This window comes from Hydra vulgaris, chromosome 08, assembly GCF_038396675.1.
Source record: "Hydra vulgaris chromosome 08, alternate assembly HydraT2T_AEP".
NCBI lineage: Eukaryota > Metazoa > Cnidaria > Hydrozoa > Anthoathecata > Hydridae > Hydra > Hydra vulgaris.
The window spans coordinates 68,120,001-68,138,524 of NC_088927.1; the positions used below are offsets into that span (position 1 = coordinate 68,120,001).

Below are 18,524 nucleotides of genomic sequence, written 5' to 3' on the forward strand. Positions count from 1 at the left end.
GAATCTTTTTTTTTACTTCATTTATTTAAACAATGCATTTTAAAAATTTGAATATTTTTTCTTTATCATGTATAAGTTTCTACAAATAAATGTATGCTTAAAAATGTATGGTAAACAAAACATGAAATGATTTAAAAAAGAAATATTATTAGTACAAAATGATTATAGTTATCTTATCAATTTATTTTAAATGCGTTATTTAGTATCCTGTGTTTCTATAGAAACTTACAATTTTTAAATTTTTTTTTTTGTAATTCACCTACCCAAGGCCAAGAGGGCCACTACAGATGAGGAGGCTACTTGTGGTTATAACCCTCTCTCAACTCTATAACTCCAAAACACGAACCTTGACAAACAAGGCCGCTGCGTGGAGAAACAAGTTGAGCGCGGTACTACCAGGGACCTAGTGGGAATCGAACTTGGAACCTCTTGCTTATGAAGCAAGCCCTTTACCGCTACACCACTACCGCATTATACATTATACACTACTATGCATTATGCATTATACACCACTACACCAATACCGTCACTACATCACTACCGCAAATAGTATTAGAAAAAAAATACTCTAATATAAATTAGGTGTGTCTATTTATTAAATATGTATATGTTTACTAAACAATCATTCAAAGTAAACTGTTCCTTATATAAAAATTATTACCCATAGTATTACAAAAACAAGTATATATAAAAAATTCAAAGTTTATTTTTTTAAATGTATGTATGTAAGTGTTAATGCTATTTAATAAACAGAAATTTTTATATATTGATAAATAAATTCTATAAATAATAAGGAGGTGTTGCCGCAATTCAGTTTTCAAGTAAAAGTAAAACTGTAAACCTTGATATTTGTTTTATATGTTTTAGTATTACATAGTTTATCATCATCATCACCAGTTTCTCTAAAGCTATCGTTCACTAATGCTCATGGTTTTCGAAATAACTTTTCTTCTTTTGAGCCTTATCTCTTGCAAAGTTCACCAGATCTACTTGCTATTTGTGAGACTAATTTGAGTTCAGCTTCCTCATCTTGTGGTCTTAGTGTTGATGGTTATCTTCCTTTAATTTGTAAAGACTCCAATAGTCACATGCTTAGCTTAGATATTACATTTGTAAGAGTTGACCTATTTATCACTGAACCAGATTTGAATCCACAGACTATTCTATTATGTGCTTTTGTTTAGCACCACTTCACTCTATCATCTTTCTCTTTGTTCTATATCACTCTCCTTCATCTCAAGACTGCACTCTTTTTGATTTTATTTCTGATCAAATCGACCAAGCCCATTTTTTTTATCTTTCAACCAATATTATTGTTATTGGTGATTTTGATGCTCATTACACTAAATGGCTCGGTTCTAGTGTCAGCAACTCTGCAGGCACTAAGGCTCACAACTTTTGATCACAGATTTTGTTACCTCCCCTAAAAACAAAGCTGAATTGTTTGTTAAGAACTTTTTATCAATCTCATCTATTGATTCCACTAACCACTTCCAACTTGATATCGATACACGTTAATTCATTGCTTAACATTTGTATCACTCCAGGTTCTGTATCTAAAGTGATTTCATGCTTAGATTCTTCTACAACTTGTGGTCAGGACAACATACCTGATATCGAATTGCAGAAGTGTTCTCCAAAGCTTTCGTCTATACTTTCACAACTGTTTAACAAGTGCTTATCAGAGTCTTGTTTTTCAGCCTGCTGGAAAACAGCATCTGTTATCCGTATTTTCAAAAATTCTGTATTGTGATTTGACTTGTTTAACTACTATCCCATTAGTCTTCTTCTTATCATAAGCAAAGTTTTTGTCTTTAATTACCAAACACTTAACCTCTCATCCTGACTAATGAATTACTTTCTAATCTTTAATATGGCTTTCTATCTATTGGTTATACTGCTGATTTGTTAACAGTAATAACTGACATGTTTTTTTATGCATTAGATAGATGTGGAGAATATAAGACTATTTCTCTCAACATTTTAAAGCCTTTGATAAAGTTTGGTGTGCTGGTCTTCTCTATAAGCTATCTTTTTACTGCGTGTCAAGCATTATCTTTAGTATTATTAAATTCCTATGGACCAATTGTAGCATAAAAGTTTTCCTCGATATACAGCACTCTTCTTCATTTCCTGTAACCTGAGGGGTTACTCAAGGTTCTATCTTTTTCCATTACTAATCTCTCAGAAATTCTCACATCTAAGGTGGCATTGTTTGCTAATAATACCACCATTTATTCTTTCTTGGTAAGAAGCCATCACTTTATAAGAAGTCATCACTCTGTGATTGCTTGGAGCAGGCATTTGAGCTCCAAAAGGATCTCGCTTCTTCTATAGCATGCAGCATTCAGTGGCTGGTGAACTTTAACTCAGATAAAAAATATTTTCAGCTATCTTTCATTATCGCAACAATCTAGATCTTCCCAAATTTATGAACAGTAATGTACTCAATAAGTCATCTACCCTTTGTCTTTGAGGATTAACTCTTACCTCTGATTTTTCTTATATACCATATATCAAATCCATTGTCACTTTTTTACACTGGGTTCTATTCTTTATCTCTATAAATCTCCAATCCATCTGTATAGAATACTGTTGCAAGATCTGGATCGGATCTTCTAATGACACCCTTTCTCTTTTAGACAAGGTGCAAAGGTGCATTGTAAACATAGTTGGATCTGCTCTTGCAGCTAAACCTTTAACCATTTTTACATTGTTGAAATGTTGCTTTTTTTTCTCTTCTTTATAAATACTCTTATGGATGCTGCTTTAACGAGGTAGTTTCTCTTGTGCTATCTACTAAATTTCATTCTTGGGTTACTCGTCATTTAATTATGTGTCATCTATTTACTGTGGCATTTCTTTAGTTCTCAAATTCATTAGAATTTGTTCCCATTTTTTTGTTTTCCTGATTTAATCAATATGCAATCTTTAAAGTTGTCTGTTAATTATTATCTTGAGTTATAAACTTTATATTTTTTTAACTTCTTTACTTTTATTAACTTCTTACTTTAATAGTAGTTACTTGCATTGATTTTGGAAGTAAATATGTTTTGAAAAAAATTGAAGCTTACATAAGTTAGATATTTGCATACCCTTTTGTTCACATTTTCTTATATGAAAAGTGCTGCAACTCTTTCTTGCTTTAACTTTGGCTGCAATGGCTGCAATGAGTTCAAAGTCAAAAAAGCTTGAAGAGACACTAACTTAGCTCAGCATTATACTAAAAAAAAAAAAAAAAAAAAATTTTTTTTAAAAAGCTTTCAAATCCAGTGTTAAATTATTTTTCGAAGATCTTCTTACTTGTCTTAGAATACTCACTTGTAACCAAAAGAGGTCAACACGGTGATATGAAACAGTTTAAGGAAAATTATGCTAAGAAAGATTATGCCTTTAAATTAAATTTTACTTGTAACCGTTGCTTACAATATTCAATAGAATTATCAACCCATAATTACAGATAAATTATTATACTAAATTGAGTTGTCAGTGGTTGTTTAGTGAATTTATTTAAATCAGAATTTGATAGATGGGTGTTGAACCATCACAAGCTTCAACTGTCATAGTGTGCTTAAAACCACGCTCACAGGTACCAATACAAGGCACAGCATAAGGTAAAATAATACTAAAAATTAACTTAATGTCAGTTACAACATAAACAAAGACTAAAAATTTTTTTTAATAACGTTTTTTATTAGTCAAATTATATCTCAATTATGAAAAACATAAAAATCATACATTTGGGTGAATTACTCAAAATTTAATTAAAAAAAAATAAGGCTGGTCAGCTTAAAAGTATTAGACAAGCTAAATATGTTTTTTGAAAACAATATTGCACAACAAATAATAGATTTTGAGAATTGTGTATGATAACTTCTGTTAACTAATGTTTATAATATTACATATTTTATTATGTTAAATAATGTATTTGATATTAATATTTTATAAGAAAAACCTTTTGCTCAATTGACAGCATTACATCTGCTTAGCATCGAATCAACAGCTTAATTAAAACATCAATTGGTATTTCCTCTCAAGGGTGTTTAAGCAATTAAATAAATCATGTTGATTAAGTGGTTTGGTCACAGCTTTGTGACCAAGTGGAAATGGTCACACACGAACAGTTAATGTCTGAGGGAAAAATGAAATAAATCAAAGTAGATTATTTTTCAAACAAAGCATATTTAGACAGTTGTCAAGACAAAAAATAAAGATTATTAGAAGAATATTTTAAAATATATTAGTATGATGACAACAATAGGACTAACATTGCACCCAAACAATACTAACTATAATAAAAATGTTTTTACACACTCAAAATAAACAAAAATATCTCCAAACAAAAATTACAAAATAAAATATTGACTGCTTAATTATATTAAATTTTCTTTTGCAAACATCAATTCAAAGATTTTTTGCCAAAACAAACAGGGATTATCTTTTTCCTGATATTTCGGATATTTTTCTCAATTTTTAGTTTTTCCGGATATCCAAAATGTTTTCCATACACTCTAGGTATGTATTTTTGTAATATATTTTTAAAATTTTTCACTCAGTGCGCATACAAAATTAAAATAAGTTTGAAAAATAAGTTAAAAATAACTCAGCTTAAAGCAAAGTTACGAGGAAAATAAAGGAAAATACATTTCAGATTTTTTCCAGATATTCTACCCAAACAATTTTCTGGATTTTTAAGATATGGTCTGGATGATCTATGCAAAAGGTTTTTGTTATGGCAATAAAACAGAATGAAGGCTATATTATTTTTTTTGTTTTAATGAATGCTTTGCTGTTGCATAAAAATGATTATTTTTTTTTTTAGCTTTGATTTTAGCCTTTAAAGCCTTTACCTATAATTAATTGTTGATTGAGTAATGTTAATTTCTATTAAAATGTGTAGCACAGTCTTTTCAAAAGCTTCCGTTGTTTTATTATGTCCCCTTATGATAAATTGATTATTCAATATTTTCTTATATGAATGTAGGGTGAATGCAGGAAAGTGGGGTGTAGGGTGAATGTAGGGTGTATACAATGAATGTAGGGTGAATACAGGAAAGTGGGTGAATACAGAAAACAAAGTTTAAAAAATTTTTTTTAAATAATGTTGAAATTTTATACAACTACTTTTTATTCATATCCTTTATCGTTTCATTATTTCTTTTGTGGTAGTAGTTTTCAATTGTTCATGTTTAAATACATATATGTAATCTATCTAGTCCTCAAAGTGATTTGACAATCTATTGGTTCTTTTATATCAATGAAGCTCCTATTAACATTCCTAACAATTAAATAATTCCATGAATGACCAATTTTAATAATTTTATGATTTTAAAACATCAAAATATTCACACTTTTATAAAATTGTTTTCTAGGAAGAAAATCTGGAATTATTGCATCAGCCATGTTTATTTCCAGAATATTTAGCAGGTGTAATTGTTAATTTTTGTATTCAGTACTTTGATATCTCTAAAGAAGATAACAATCTTAAATATAACTTAAATAAATTAAAGAAAAACTTAATATAAACTTTATTGATAATATTAACATGAAGTTAAAAAATAATATATTCACTTAGTATTTAACGGGTAGTTTTTTAATTAAATTTTTTCTAATTAAATAGTAACATTAGGAAGTTGGCTTTATCACTTTTTACCTTTTTGATACTTGCTTTACTCAGCCATAACATAATTATAATTTTATGTGTTCGCATACTATGTGTTAAAATGTGAAATGTGTTACAATGTGCAATATGTTAAACTGTACTATGTGTTACAATGTGCCATGCGTAACTATGTACTATGAGTTACAATGTACTATGTGTTACACTGTACTATGTTTTACAATTTTTACAATTTTACTATTTCTTTTATAGTTTTATAGTTAACTATTTCTAATTGTTAAGATACTTATAAATTGTTATATAAAATCGTAAATAGGAAAAAAAATAGAACATAATAATGAAAATAATTTGTTTAACTATTAAAAATTAAAATAAATAAAACAAAGAAATATTAAATGAATAAAAGATATACTAAGTGATCAAATAAATGTGAAAAAGTTTTATCTTTTTAATCAAATGGAAAAAACTAAATAAATAAATATTAGAAAGAATTTTTTTTCTTCAGTTTATTATGGGGATATGTCTGTGATAAATATGGAAGAAAGTTATCTCTTTTATTGTCTGGAGGATGCGTTGCAATTTCAACACTTATGTTTGGATTTTCATTTAACTACCCCTGGACTGTTGTAACAAGATTTTTACAGGGTTTTTCGATGGGTAATTTTTTTAAAAATACTGCTAGAATTTAACTGATTATTAACACTTTAGAATTTCATTAATGATATAGGATGCTTTTACATATATATATATATATATATATATATATATATATATATATATATATATATATATATATATATATATATATATATATATATATATATATATATATATATATATATATATATATATATATATATATATATATGTATATATATATATATATATATATATATAAGTATATCTATATATATATATTTATATATATATATACATATATATATATATGTATATATATATATATGTATATATATATATATATATATGTATATATATATATATACATATACATATATATATTTATGTATGTATATATATATATATATATATATATATATATATATATATATATATATATATATATATATATATATATATATATATATATATATATATATATATATATATATATATATATATATATATATATATATATATATATATATATATATCAGGCCTTGTTAAGAAGACTTTTTGTTAAAGAAACAGTTTATTTAATAATTTTTTTGGTTGTTGTTAAAAATTAGTTAAAAAAAATTAAGTGTTTTAAGTTTTATCTTAAGGAATTAAATATATAAATTCCTTTTAAAGATAAAAATTATTTTTTGTCATAATAGTTTAAAAAATGCACAATTTATTTTGATGCAAATATTTTATTAATAAGATATTTTGTTTATTGTTAATTCAATAACGTAAAGTTTTAATGATGTTCATTTAATTTATGAAAATAAATTATGATCACGAATATATTATCGGTAGCTGCTAAATAATAAAAACAAACTCTTTATTGTTTAGAAACATTATTAAAAAGAGTTCACAAAATAAATAAGAAAAAATTTATAAACTATTAATAAAATAACCAAAAACCAACTGTAAAATTTTTTAAAAATAAACAAATATTATTTTTGGTTTTATGAAAAAAATATTTTTTTTTAATTAAAATTTAGTTCATATTTGAAAAAAAAAAATAAAAATGATTTTTCAAATAGGAACTTAGATTTTATTTGTAACTTTTGTTATAGTGAGAAAAAAAAAACTGTATGATTTTTAATGCATGAATGAAATTTAATAATAATAAAATAACTTTAATTACAATGCAGTACTTAAAAAGACGCTAGTGACGCAATATAACTTTTAACAATACAAAATATATTTGCTGAGTTGAGTTACTTAGAAATGCATTACATGTTTTCGTTACGCAGCGAAATCTCGTAACAAGGCCAGCAACTGTAAAATTATAAGAAAATAAGCAAATATTATTTTACGTTTTATGCAAAAATATTTTTATCAAAATAAAATTTAGTTCATATTTGTAAAAAATAATAAAAATGATTTTTCAAATGGGAACTTAGATTTTATTTGTAACTTTATTTATAGTGAGAAAAAAACAAACTGTATGACTTTTAACGCGTTGATAGAATAACTTTAACTACAACGTGGTAATTGAAAAGATGCTAGTGACGCAATATAGCTTCTAACAATGCAAAATATATTTGCTGAGTTGAGTTACTTAGAAATACATTATGCGTTTTCGTTACACAGCGAAATCTTGCAACAAGGCCTGATATACATATATATATATATATATATATATATATATATACATATATATGTACATACATATATATATATATATATATATATATATATATATATACACATACATACATTTATATATATATATATGGGCAATTCCACGTAAAAGACGAAAAAAAAAAAAAAAAAAAAATTCTCGGCGACTTATAATAACTTGATTAAATTTATTTTCCAACTATTTAAGAATACTTTTAAGAAAAAAATTTATTAAAAAAATAATTTTATCATACTATAACATACTCCTAAACTTGTAAGGGTTATATGAGCATTTTTTGACGTTAATATATAGTCATGTTGTGAAGCGTTGAAAAAAGTTTCAGTGCTGTTTTTTTAAATAACTATTACTTCTAAGTTTGACTAAAAGGCAAAATCAAACATTATGCATAATATTTTTTATAAAAACAAACTCTAACTAGGTCTATAAGAAGAACATATTAATGAAAACAAGACGTTACGACAGTCACAAAAAAAAGTCGAAAAGCTTTTTCTATCCTTCGTATCGAACTTTTTAAAACTACATCCATGGTAAAAGTAAAGATACTTATACATATTTTATCATCGTTTCAAAAAAAAACATTAAAGTGCTTTAAATCACCCTTTCAACATGTTACTAAGTACGTTACGACCATCACGATACGTTTGCTTTTCCGTAACGGCTTCTTGACTTGAAAAAAAAAAGTTCAAGCGCGAACGATATAATCCATTTCAAACGATTTACGTCATTTAAACCAAGTTATAATATTAATCAACTTTGTTTATTGTTTAATTTGCAGTTTGTTTATTCATTTTATTACTAAACTTGTTAAAGTTTTTTTTGAAACCATAAGTAACTATTTTCAACAAATTGATGTAATGAATTTTTTTTTTAGAAATAAAAACTTTTAACAAAAAGGCAATTTTTTTTAGATTAAACGTTGTTTATAGTTTGCCCTGCAACTTTTTGGTTTAATCGATTTCGCGGTTGTTTTTTTATTTACAACATTTTGCGGGTTTTTTTAAAATATATAACGGAGCATATATCATAAACAGCATTATCATTAATAGCTGATAAAATAGAAGAAGCGAAAGCCGTTACAAATATTACCAAAATGCATTTCTGGCAAGTAAAAAATGGAAAGTTTTTGGTTTCAAAATTCTCTAATATTTTGTAATGGGGTTGCGGAACTATTTTAAAATTTATATATTAGTAAAAAAAATTTACTTGTCTCAGATATTTTTTTCCTATATTGGATTCCCGGCTCCGCAAAACATTTGCGAGGCGTATGAAAGTACATACTCCTAGATATTGAGCTGTACTAAATAGAGTTAATAAAACAAAAAAAACAGGGAGCATAAATAGCATTAAGCGTTTGTTGCCTACTCCAAATAAAACGATCCCAGTATTGAAGAATCACCATGGATAACCTTGATAATGTTATAAAGTTCATATTTTTTAACATAATTCAATTGGTTTTTATAGTCATTTATCTTTTTTTATTTCATTCATTGCGTTATTTGTTGCTTTTCATTTTTGGCTTTTTCGTTACGACCGTCACAGTTACGACCGTCACGACATAAAACTTAATAAAATTCATGGAAAACTTCAAGCGAAAACTATGAAACTTACCATATAGTAAGTTCAATGTGCAATTAAAGAACACAGCAAAGGATTTTTTTTCTCACTGTGTAGATGGCTGCATAAAGATTGACAAAGTTTATTTGTTTAGATTTGTCAAAAAGTAAGCGTTACGACCGTCACGCTACGTTGAGTTGATTTTTCAAATAAATTGAACACTTGAATAATTTAACTTTTGCATACTAAATTATATAATAGTATTTAACATTTCTGGAAATTTTCATGTAAATACCATTCTTGGTTCATTTTTAATGGCTAAAAAAGCGTCAAATGTTACGACCATCACTTGCGTGGAATTGCCCATATATATATATATATCCATTTGTCAGGCGATGTATGTTCTAAAGCCCCTGGCAGCAGGCTATTTCAGTATGAGATCACACTGCTCACTTAAATCAGCAGTACAAGATATACATTTATATATACATATATACATATATGTATATATGCATATATATATGCATATATATATGTATATATATATATGTATATATATGTATATATATGTATATATACATATATATATATATATATATATATATATATATATATATATATATATATATATATATATATATATATGTATATATATATGTATATATATATATATATATATATATGTATATATATATGTATATATATATATATATATATGTATATATATATGTATATATATATGTATACATTGTTTATACCTTTGTTAGTTTATGCAGGCTAACTATATTACTATCTCAAGTAACAATGTTGAACTTTTTTAGGAATTATGGTGATTACAAAAGCTTATATGTCAGATATTTGTGATGACAGTAACCTAGCTACTGGTTTGGGTGTAATATTCTCAGGTTACAATATAGGACTATACAAAATATATTTGCTGAGTTGAGTTACTTAGAAATGCATTACACGTTTTCGTTACGCAGCAAAATCTCGTAACAAGGCCAGCAACTGTAAAATTATAAGAAAATAAGCAAATATTATTTTACGTTTTATGCAAAAATTTTTTTATCAAAATAAAATTTAGTTCATATTTGTAAAAAATAATAAAAATGATTTTTCAAATAGGAACTTAGATTTTATTTGTAACTTTATTTATAGTGAGAAAAAAACAAACTGTATGACTTTTAACGCGTTGATAGAATAACTTTAACTACAACGTGGTAATTGAAAAGATGCTAGTGACACAATATAGCTTCTAACAATGCAAAATATATTTGCTGAGTTGAGTTACTTAGAAATACATTATGCGCTTTCGTTACACAGCGAAATCTTGCAACAAGGCCTGATATACATATATATATATATATATATATATATATATATATATATATATATATATATATATATATATATATATATATATATATATATACATATATATGTACATACATATATATATATATATATATATATATATATATATATATATATATATACACATACATACATTTATATATATATATATATATATATATATATCCATTTGTCAGTCGATGTATGTTCTAAAGCCCCTGGCAGCAGGCTATTTCAGTATGAGATCACACTGCTCACTTAAATCAGCAGTACAAGATATACATTTATATATACATATACATATATGTATATATGCATATATATATGCATATATATATGTATATATATATGTATATATATGTATATATATGTATATATACATATATATATATATATATATATATATATATATATATATATATATATATATGTATATATATATGTATATATATATATATATATATGTATATATATATGTATATATATATGTATACATTGTTTATACCTTTGTTAGTTTATGCAGGCTAACTATATTACTATCTCAAGTAACAATGTTGAACTTTTTTAGGAATTATGGTGATTACAAAAGCTTATATGTCAGATATTTGTGATGACAGTAACCTAGCTACTGGTTTGGGTGTAATATTCTCAGGTTACAATATAGGACTAGTAATTGGTCCCAGTATGGCTGGTAGGTTGTTTTGAATTTATATTTTAAGTTGTTAATTTTTCAATTTTATTCATTATATTTTAATTTATAGACACGGTTTTTATAATTATATATATTTTTTTCATTTTATTTCTATTTACCTCCCCAAGGTTGTAAAGGCCACTTCAGTTGAGGAGGGTATTTTATTAATGTCTGTAGAGCGTAATGAAATAGTATAATAATTAAAATATAAAATAAATATAAAGTATATTGCAAATACAACCCTGTTTCAACTTTAATTTAGAAACATGAATTTTTACAAACAAGGGTGTTGTGCAGAGAAACAATTTGGTAAATTTGTTATGCAGTACAGTCTTTCACAGGAAGACGTGCGATCACATGACATTATATGACCAGGCAAATAACATTTTGCTTTGACGATTTGACTGCGGCTATTTCAAAAAGCTTTTTAAAAACACGCTGAATTGTATTTAAGGTGAAATAAATTGCATCAAAACTTCTTAACATATGTTTTTATATTAGCGAAACGCTTTTAAATAAAGTAACTGTAATTGATAATGATTTTTTTTTAAAAGTATAATTGACAGTTGTATATAAGTTTTTAATTTATATTATATAAATTATTTAAGTATGCATTTTGTGTAATAAACGCTATTAAAAATCAAAAAATTATTTTGTTTTTATAAACAATGAATTTCTACAAGTCTCTTTAACAATTTTTAATATAAGAATAATTAAAGTTAATACATTTAAAAAGATGAACAAAATTTCGTTAAAAAAAAAAGACAAGTGTTTTAAGAAGCCGTTACTAAAATAAGTTTGGTCATTAAGCTTTCATATTATCAAAACACTTTTTAATGAATTAACAAAACACTTTCAATAAGTTTTTATAATAAGTATTAATAAACTGTTGTTTTTTTTGTTTATATAATTTTTGTATTTTTTATGATAAATATAATCTTTTGGAAAAATTAAAAAAAGTTCAAATATTTAAACAAAGAATGAAATGGTTTTTTAGCGAGTAATTATTTCCTTGTTTACATTTACATGAAAACTGATATTTTTGAATTAGTAAAAACAAACTATAATTTAAATTAAGTGTGAGTATATTTTAAATAATCATTAAAAGTAAATTGTTCTTTGTTTATTAATGGTATTCCGAATGTAATTAAAAACATGATTTTAATAAACTTTTTTTTTAGGTAAGTTTTTTTAAATTTTGAAAGCTATGGTCAAAACAAAGTATTTTTTACCTGGTCATATAATTGGGTGCAATCGCACATTTTCCTGTGAAACATTGCAGTAACTCTGCATTGAAAATCTCAATGTTGACCTAACATATGTTTTATCAAAGTCTTTACAAGCAAACAAAGTGTGTGCAAACCATATAATATAATTTTAATATTTTACATAGTTTAATATTTTACATATTTTTCATAATTTTGGCAAATCACAATTGCTTTTCACACCTTCGCATTTATATTTTTTTTAAAAAAAATTTTTGCTATTTTTTTATTTATTTTTTTTCTAATTTAGGATTTTTTTTTTGACCATTCTTTATAGTATAGAATGTTTTTATTTAAGTTTTTTATAAAGTACATAAAGTACATTGCAGGGTCATAAAGTATGTCATATAAGTTTATCCTTTAAATTCAAGTATGATCATTTGCTCTCTTGTGCAGAGATTTTCATTCAACATAAAGGGCTTTTAAATTTAAATTACTTTAAAGCTATGCGTATGAGCTAATAATATTAGGCTGGTCAGCGTCTTTCTTACATAGGAGAGTGCAGTGCCAATCTAATAAAAATTTAGATTTTTATGGTGCCCTCCTACAAAAATAGAAGGGCATTGGTCTCCTTAATAGTATCCTGCTTCTATTTTAAAATGCAATATCATTTTTTTTTATATTTTCATTTTATTTAAAGCAATCAATGTTAAACATTTTCTACTAATACACAAGTTGTTTTTTAAGAAGTTTTTTAAAAAGAAATCTATTTAAACAAGAGAATTTTAGCTATATTCAAATTATTTTGAAAATAAAATTTAAAATAAAAAAGAAATTTTAATTTAAAAGAATTTTAATGCTCGCCAATAATAATTATAAATTTAATTGCAGCGACGTCTGTAATACCCAGTGGCATAGCGAGGATCATTTCTAAAATTCAAACATTGATCAAGCTACAGTAACATCAGATTTAGAAAATAGTTGATTTGGTATATTTTTTGCTAATTCAGACGCCAAATCTATGAAAAAAGTGGATTGAACAAATAATGCTCAAGCTATTCCAGAATTTTATCATAGGACTTTATCAAAGCAATTTTGATTTTATTTTGATTTTTTGGTACAGATAACTTATATATTCATTTATAAACTAAAAATATGATACTGAAATTTATTAAGTAAATGAAAGTAAACGTTCTAAAATATTAAGTTATACTGCAGTTTTTTTAATGCATTTTTAAGCAAATTTAAAAATGGAATTTTCTTTCACAGTGTAACCAGGTTTAGGGACTTATATCCCAGTAACCAACCATGATAGTACAGTCATACCCCCAAAGGATTTTTCTGGGCCATGACATCAAGCAATATTTCATTTTTTTACAACAGTTGGGGTATTAAATAGTTTTCTATAATTGTTTAAAGTAGTTTAAATATTGTAATCTTTGCGTTTCTTCTTTAAGTATCATTTCTTCTTGCGTTTCCTTTTTAAGTATTATTTTAAGTAAAAACAATTTCTAAAAGTTATATTATAGTATTAAATGTCTTCACACTATAATACATTACACTATATCTGAAACTTATGCTTTAAACTTAAGCTGTAAGTTATAACCATGGCCCCCACTAAGGGGGGATGGCAGTAGTGTAGCATTGAGGCTCGGAGGTAAAGAGAGCTGATGGTAGTAATCACGAAAACAGTTAATCCGAGTAAAATATTATTGTTTTGAATTGAAAATAATTGTGAAAAGAAAAGAAAAACTTTTGAATTAAAAAATGTCTAAAATTAAAAAGTGGAAAACAAACAGACGTTTCAACAATTCAGGTAAATTCTTGTTTTTTTACTTATTTCATATATATATATATATATATATATATATATATATATATATATATATATATATATATATATATATATATATATATAGTTCTATAGTTTGTTGGCTTTGGGAAGAGCGGAAGGAAAAAAGTGATTCTTACGCCAACATATACGTCACTTTTAATTACTTTTAACTTTCGTCCAACATTTCCGTGTTGGACGAAAGTAAAAACCATTAATTTAATTACAAATTAATCGTTTTTTAAAAAAACCACAAAAACGCAAATTTAATTGACCAGAATGTTTTTAAAAACATTCTGAATGTTTTTAAAACATTTTGAATGTTTTTAACAATATAAACAATGTTTTTATTTTAATTTTTTTTAATAAAATGTTTTTATTTTTATTTTTTTTAATAAAATGTTTTTATTTTTATTTTTTTTACTGTAAATCATGCGCGGAGTGTTGCTACATCGACTATCTTATAGCCTGACTCGCAAGGGAGTGCTGCTACATCGACTGACAAATAGCCTGACTCGCAAGGGAGTGCTGCTACATCGACTGACAAATAGCCTGACTCGCAAGGGAGTGCTGCTACATCGACTGACAAATAGCCTGACCCGCAAGGGAGTGCTGCTACATCGACTGAGGGTTTGGTTGGGGCAGGCAGTCTATCATTATTAAAAAAAAAAAAATTCCGGTCTTGCATTTTAATTTTTACTTTTTGTCAACAAAATATGGAAAAAACTTTCGGACAACATCTAAGGGTTCTATATATATATATATATGTATATTTTTGTGTTTATATATATATATATATATATATAAATATATATATGTATATATATATATATATATATATGTATATGCAAATATATGTTTATATAACAATTATATATAACAATTCAGGTAAATTCTTGTTTTTTTACTTATTTCATATAAACATATATATATATATATATATATATATATATATATATATATATATATATATATATATATATATATATATATATATATATATATATATATAACAATTATATATAACAATTCAGGTAAATTCTTGTTTTTATACTTATTTCATATATATATATATATATATATATATATATATATATATATATATATATATATATATATATATATATATATATATATATATATATATATATATATATATATATATATATTTTATATATATATATATATATATATATATATATATATATATATATATATATATATATGTTGCCGTTTTCTTACGCTGATTTCTTTAAGCCATTCCTGAAGCTAAACTCATCTTCGTTATGAAATATAAGTTATTAGTTGTTTAAGTTAACAAGTAGCTTAACATTAGTATTTGCACTTAAGAGCGCTACGGTCTTATAACTATTATGTAGACCAATGTGTAAACTAATTCCCACATTTTTCTCTTATAATAGTCTTTTCTTTGTTAATGAATTGTTAGCATAATTTGGTTCATAATCTTTCAAGTTAATCATTTTACATTAGTTGAACTTTGTTATCAAATCAATAAACTAAAAATGGAAAACAATTTATTCTCAAATTATTTGAGTTCAGTCATATATATTATTTGAAAATATTATGATTCTGATACATTTGTTGTTCAAAATTTAAATGATGTCTCGAAAGGAAAATTATTTTTTTAGATTGTCAAGTTATTTAAACACCATGTCAAACTCAAATTACAAACAAAAATCTGGAGTTCAAAAGAGGAAACTTAAGAATAAGATAAGATAATCTCTTGGTTGTCAATCATAGCCAAATTTTTCCAATATGGAAACAAAGATTCTTATAATGGTAAAATTGAGGATTGCAGAGAGCATAACTGTAGCATTAATCTCAGAGCTGAAGAACATTTTGAAATAGATTTAATAGGTAAAAAATCTGAGAAAGAAAATGGATCCACTACTTCTGATGGACAAGACACAAGAGATAAGTTTAACGATGGTGTGGCAGAAAAAGAATTAAATGCAGATTATACTTCTGATTCTAATGTATTCAAAAAAACTGAGATAATTCTTGATGACCTTGGTAAATGGTCCAAATTGATTTCAGATAGACAGCGCCAATGTATAGTAATATCTTACAGCTTTGGGGAAGTTAGGCAGATATATAAAAAATTACCTAAATTTTAATTAGTTTTTTGAAAATATTTTGCGAAAGAAATTTTTTTTTGTAAATGTAGGTAGCTGGAAAAAAATTTTTTCCCCCAAAGGAAAGGGCCCTGTTTGAGAATATGGTGGCTATGGTTATAACTGTAACTTTGCTATTTTAAAGTCCACCAAACAAGAATATTAAAAGACGATATTTCAATATGAGAGATAATAAATTAAAAAAACAACTATTACAAACTAATGTACAAAATATACAATTTTATACTAATGCAACCCCCTTACTGCAAAGAATTGCTATGGGTAGAGGAGGAAGAGAGAGGTGAGGTGGGTTATTAAATTAAGTTTTTTTTTTTTTTTGTGACTAGATAATATTGCGTTAAATTGAGCCCTGATTTGCATTAAAAAAAAATCAATTAAAATTTAGTTGTTTTAATCATAAATACTTTTAATAAAATTTTTTAATGCAATTTCCTAATATAAAACTTATAAACATAATTATTATATTGCTAAATGGTGTTAAATCTTTATTGTGTCTCATTAACTAAAATGTTTCTGTGATACAGTCGTGCATTCTGCAAACTTAGCTCTTTTTAAGTAGTTTGGGTCCTAAAGGCTCCCAAAACATTTTCAAAGTTTTGCCTGCCTAAAATGCATAGAAATTAATCATAATTATAATGAAACAAATTATTTTTAAATTTATTTTTTTTCTTTATTAACTGAACCTAACTAACCATACACGGTAATTAATTCAAGTTAGGTCAGGTACAGGATCATCACAATCACACTTCAACTGGTACCATGTATCCCAGTTGCAGGGTGATTAAAAATCATCACCACCACTTACCTATTTCAATATATCTTTCACAAATATTTGTTATCTACAAAGTAATTTTCAATCAGATAAGTCTTACCTCATGCAAAGTTTGCTAGCTTCCTTGCTCTTTGGGAGACTAATTTAAATTCAATTGTTCCTTTTTCAAATCTCAATATTATTGGCCATTATCCTACAATTTGCAAAGACTTCAATAGTCACATGCTTGGCTTTGACATTTCATACTCATGCATGAGTTCACCTATTAGTTAAGAAATCAGCTTTAAATACTCTGACCATTTTTTGTGTGTTTCCGTTAAGCACCTCTTTACTTTATCTCCTTTCTCATTTGGTTAGGCTCTAGAGACTTTTGGAAAATCTTTAACAGTGTCATTAACAAAGGTGAGACTAATATTTGATTGCTAATTCATAGGTCTGAACTTATTACCCCTCCCAAGGAATAGGCAGGGCTATTTGCAAAGAATTTTGTGTCTTGTTCAACTTTAATGAATTTAACGCCCATAATTTTCCTGCCATTCCAGTTAAAAAGGTTAACCCATTGTTAGATATCCAAATCACTTTGGTTTCTGTTACTAAAGTCATTTCTTGCTTAAATTCTACTATGGCTTGTTGTTCAGACAACATTCAAAACTTGTTCTTCAGAACTCTCTTCAATTCTCTCTAAACTATTTAATGCCTGAATCTTGTTTTCTTATATGATGGAAAATAACATCTGTGGTTCTAATTTTTAAAAGCTCCGGATAACTTTCTAACCCTTTTCTTTGAAGAGCTTTTTAATCCTAACATCTCTCTATTATTACTATCTTCTCTCTATTATTGGCAAGGTCTTTAATTCTTTGATAAACAAATTTTTAACATCCCATCTTGATTCTAATAACTTACTCTCTGAAAATCAATATGGTTTTCAATCTTCTTGTTTTATGGCTGAATTACTAACAGCTGTGACCAAAAAATTTTATTATGTATTAGACATCTCCATCTAATACACAATACAATCTTCCAGTCAC

General features: G+C 25.5%; 2 protein-coding genes across 5 annotated transcripts in view; both read left to right on the forward strand.

Annotated features, from left to right (window-relative positions):
* LOC136084085 (uncharacterized) overlaps positions 1–10,466 on the forward strand; it is a 31,917-nt gene extending 21,451 nt beyond the window's left edge. For 2 of the 3 annotated variants that reach the window (XM_065804233.1, XM_065804234.1), the window contains 3 exons: positions 5,373–5,427; positions 6,126–6,277; positions 10,310–10,466. In XM_065804233.1, coding sequence (XP_065660305.1) covers positions 5,373–5,427; positions 6,126–6,277; positions 10,310–10,434 — 332 coding nt within the window. In that variant the 3' untranslated portion in view covers positions 10,435–10,466. The remainder of the gene's footprint in view (positions 1–5,372; positions 5,428–6,125; positions 6,278–10,309) is intronic. The other variant, XR_010640318.1, reaches the window with a different exon arrangement.
* A 941-nt stretch (positions 10,467–11,407) lies between these two features.
* The window catches only part of LOC136084087 (uncharacterized), a 41,423-nt gene continuing 34,306 nt past the window's right edge, over positions 11,408–18,524 (forward strand). For both annotated transcript variants that reach the window (XR_010640319.1, XM_065804235.1), the window contains exon 1: positions 11,408–11,532. Coding sequence is in view for 1 of the 2 variants with exons in the window: in XM_065804235.1 (XP_065660307.1) it covers positions 11,415–11,532 (118 nt within the window). In the remaining variant the exon portion in view is untranslated. The remainder of the gene's footprint in view (positions 11,533–18,524) is intronic.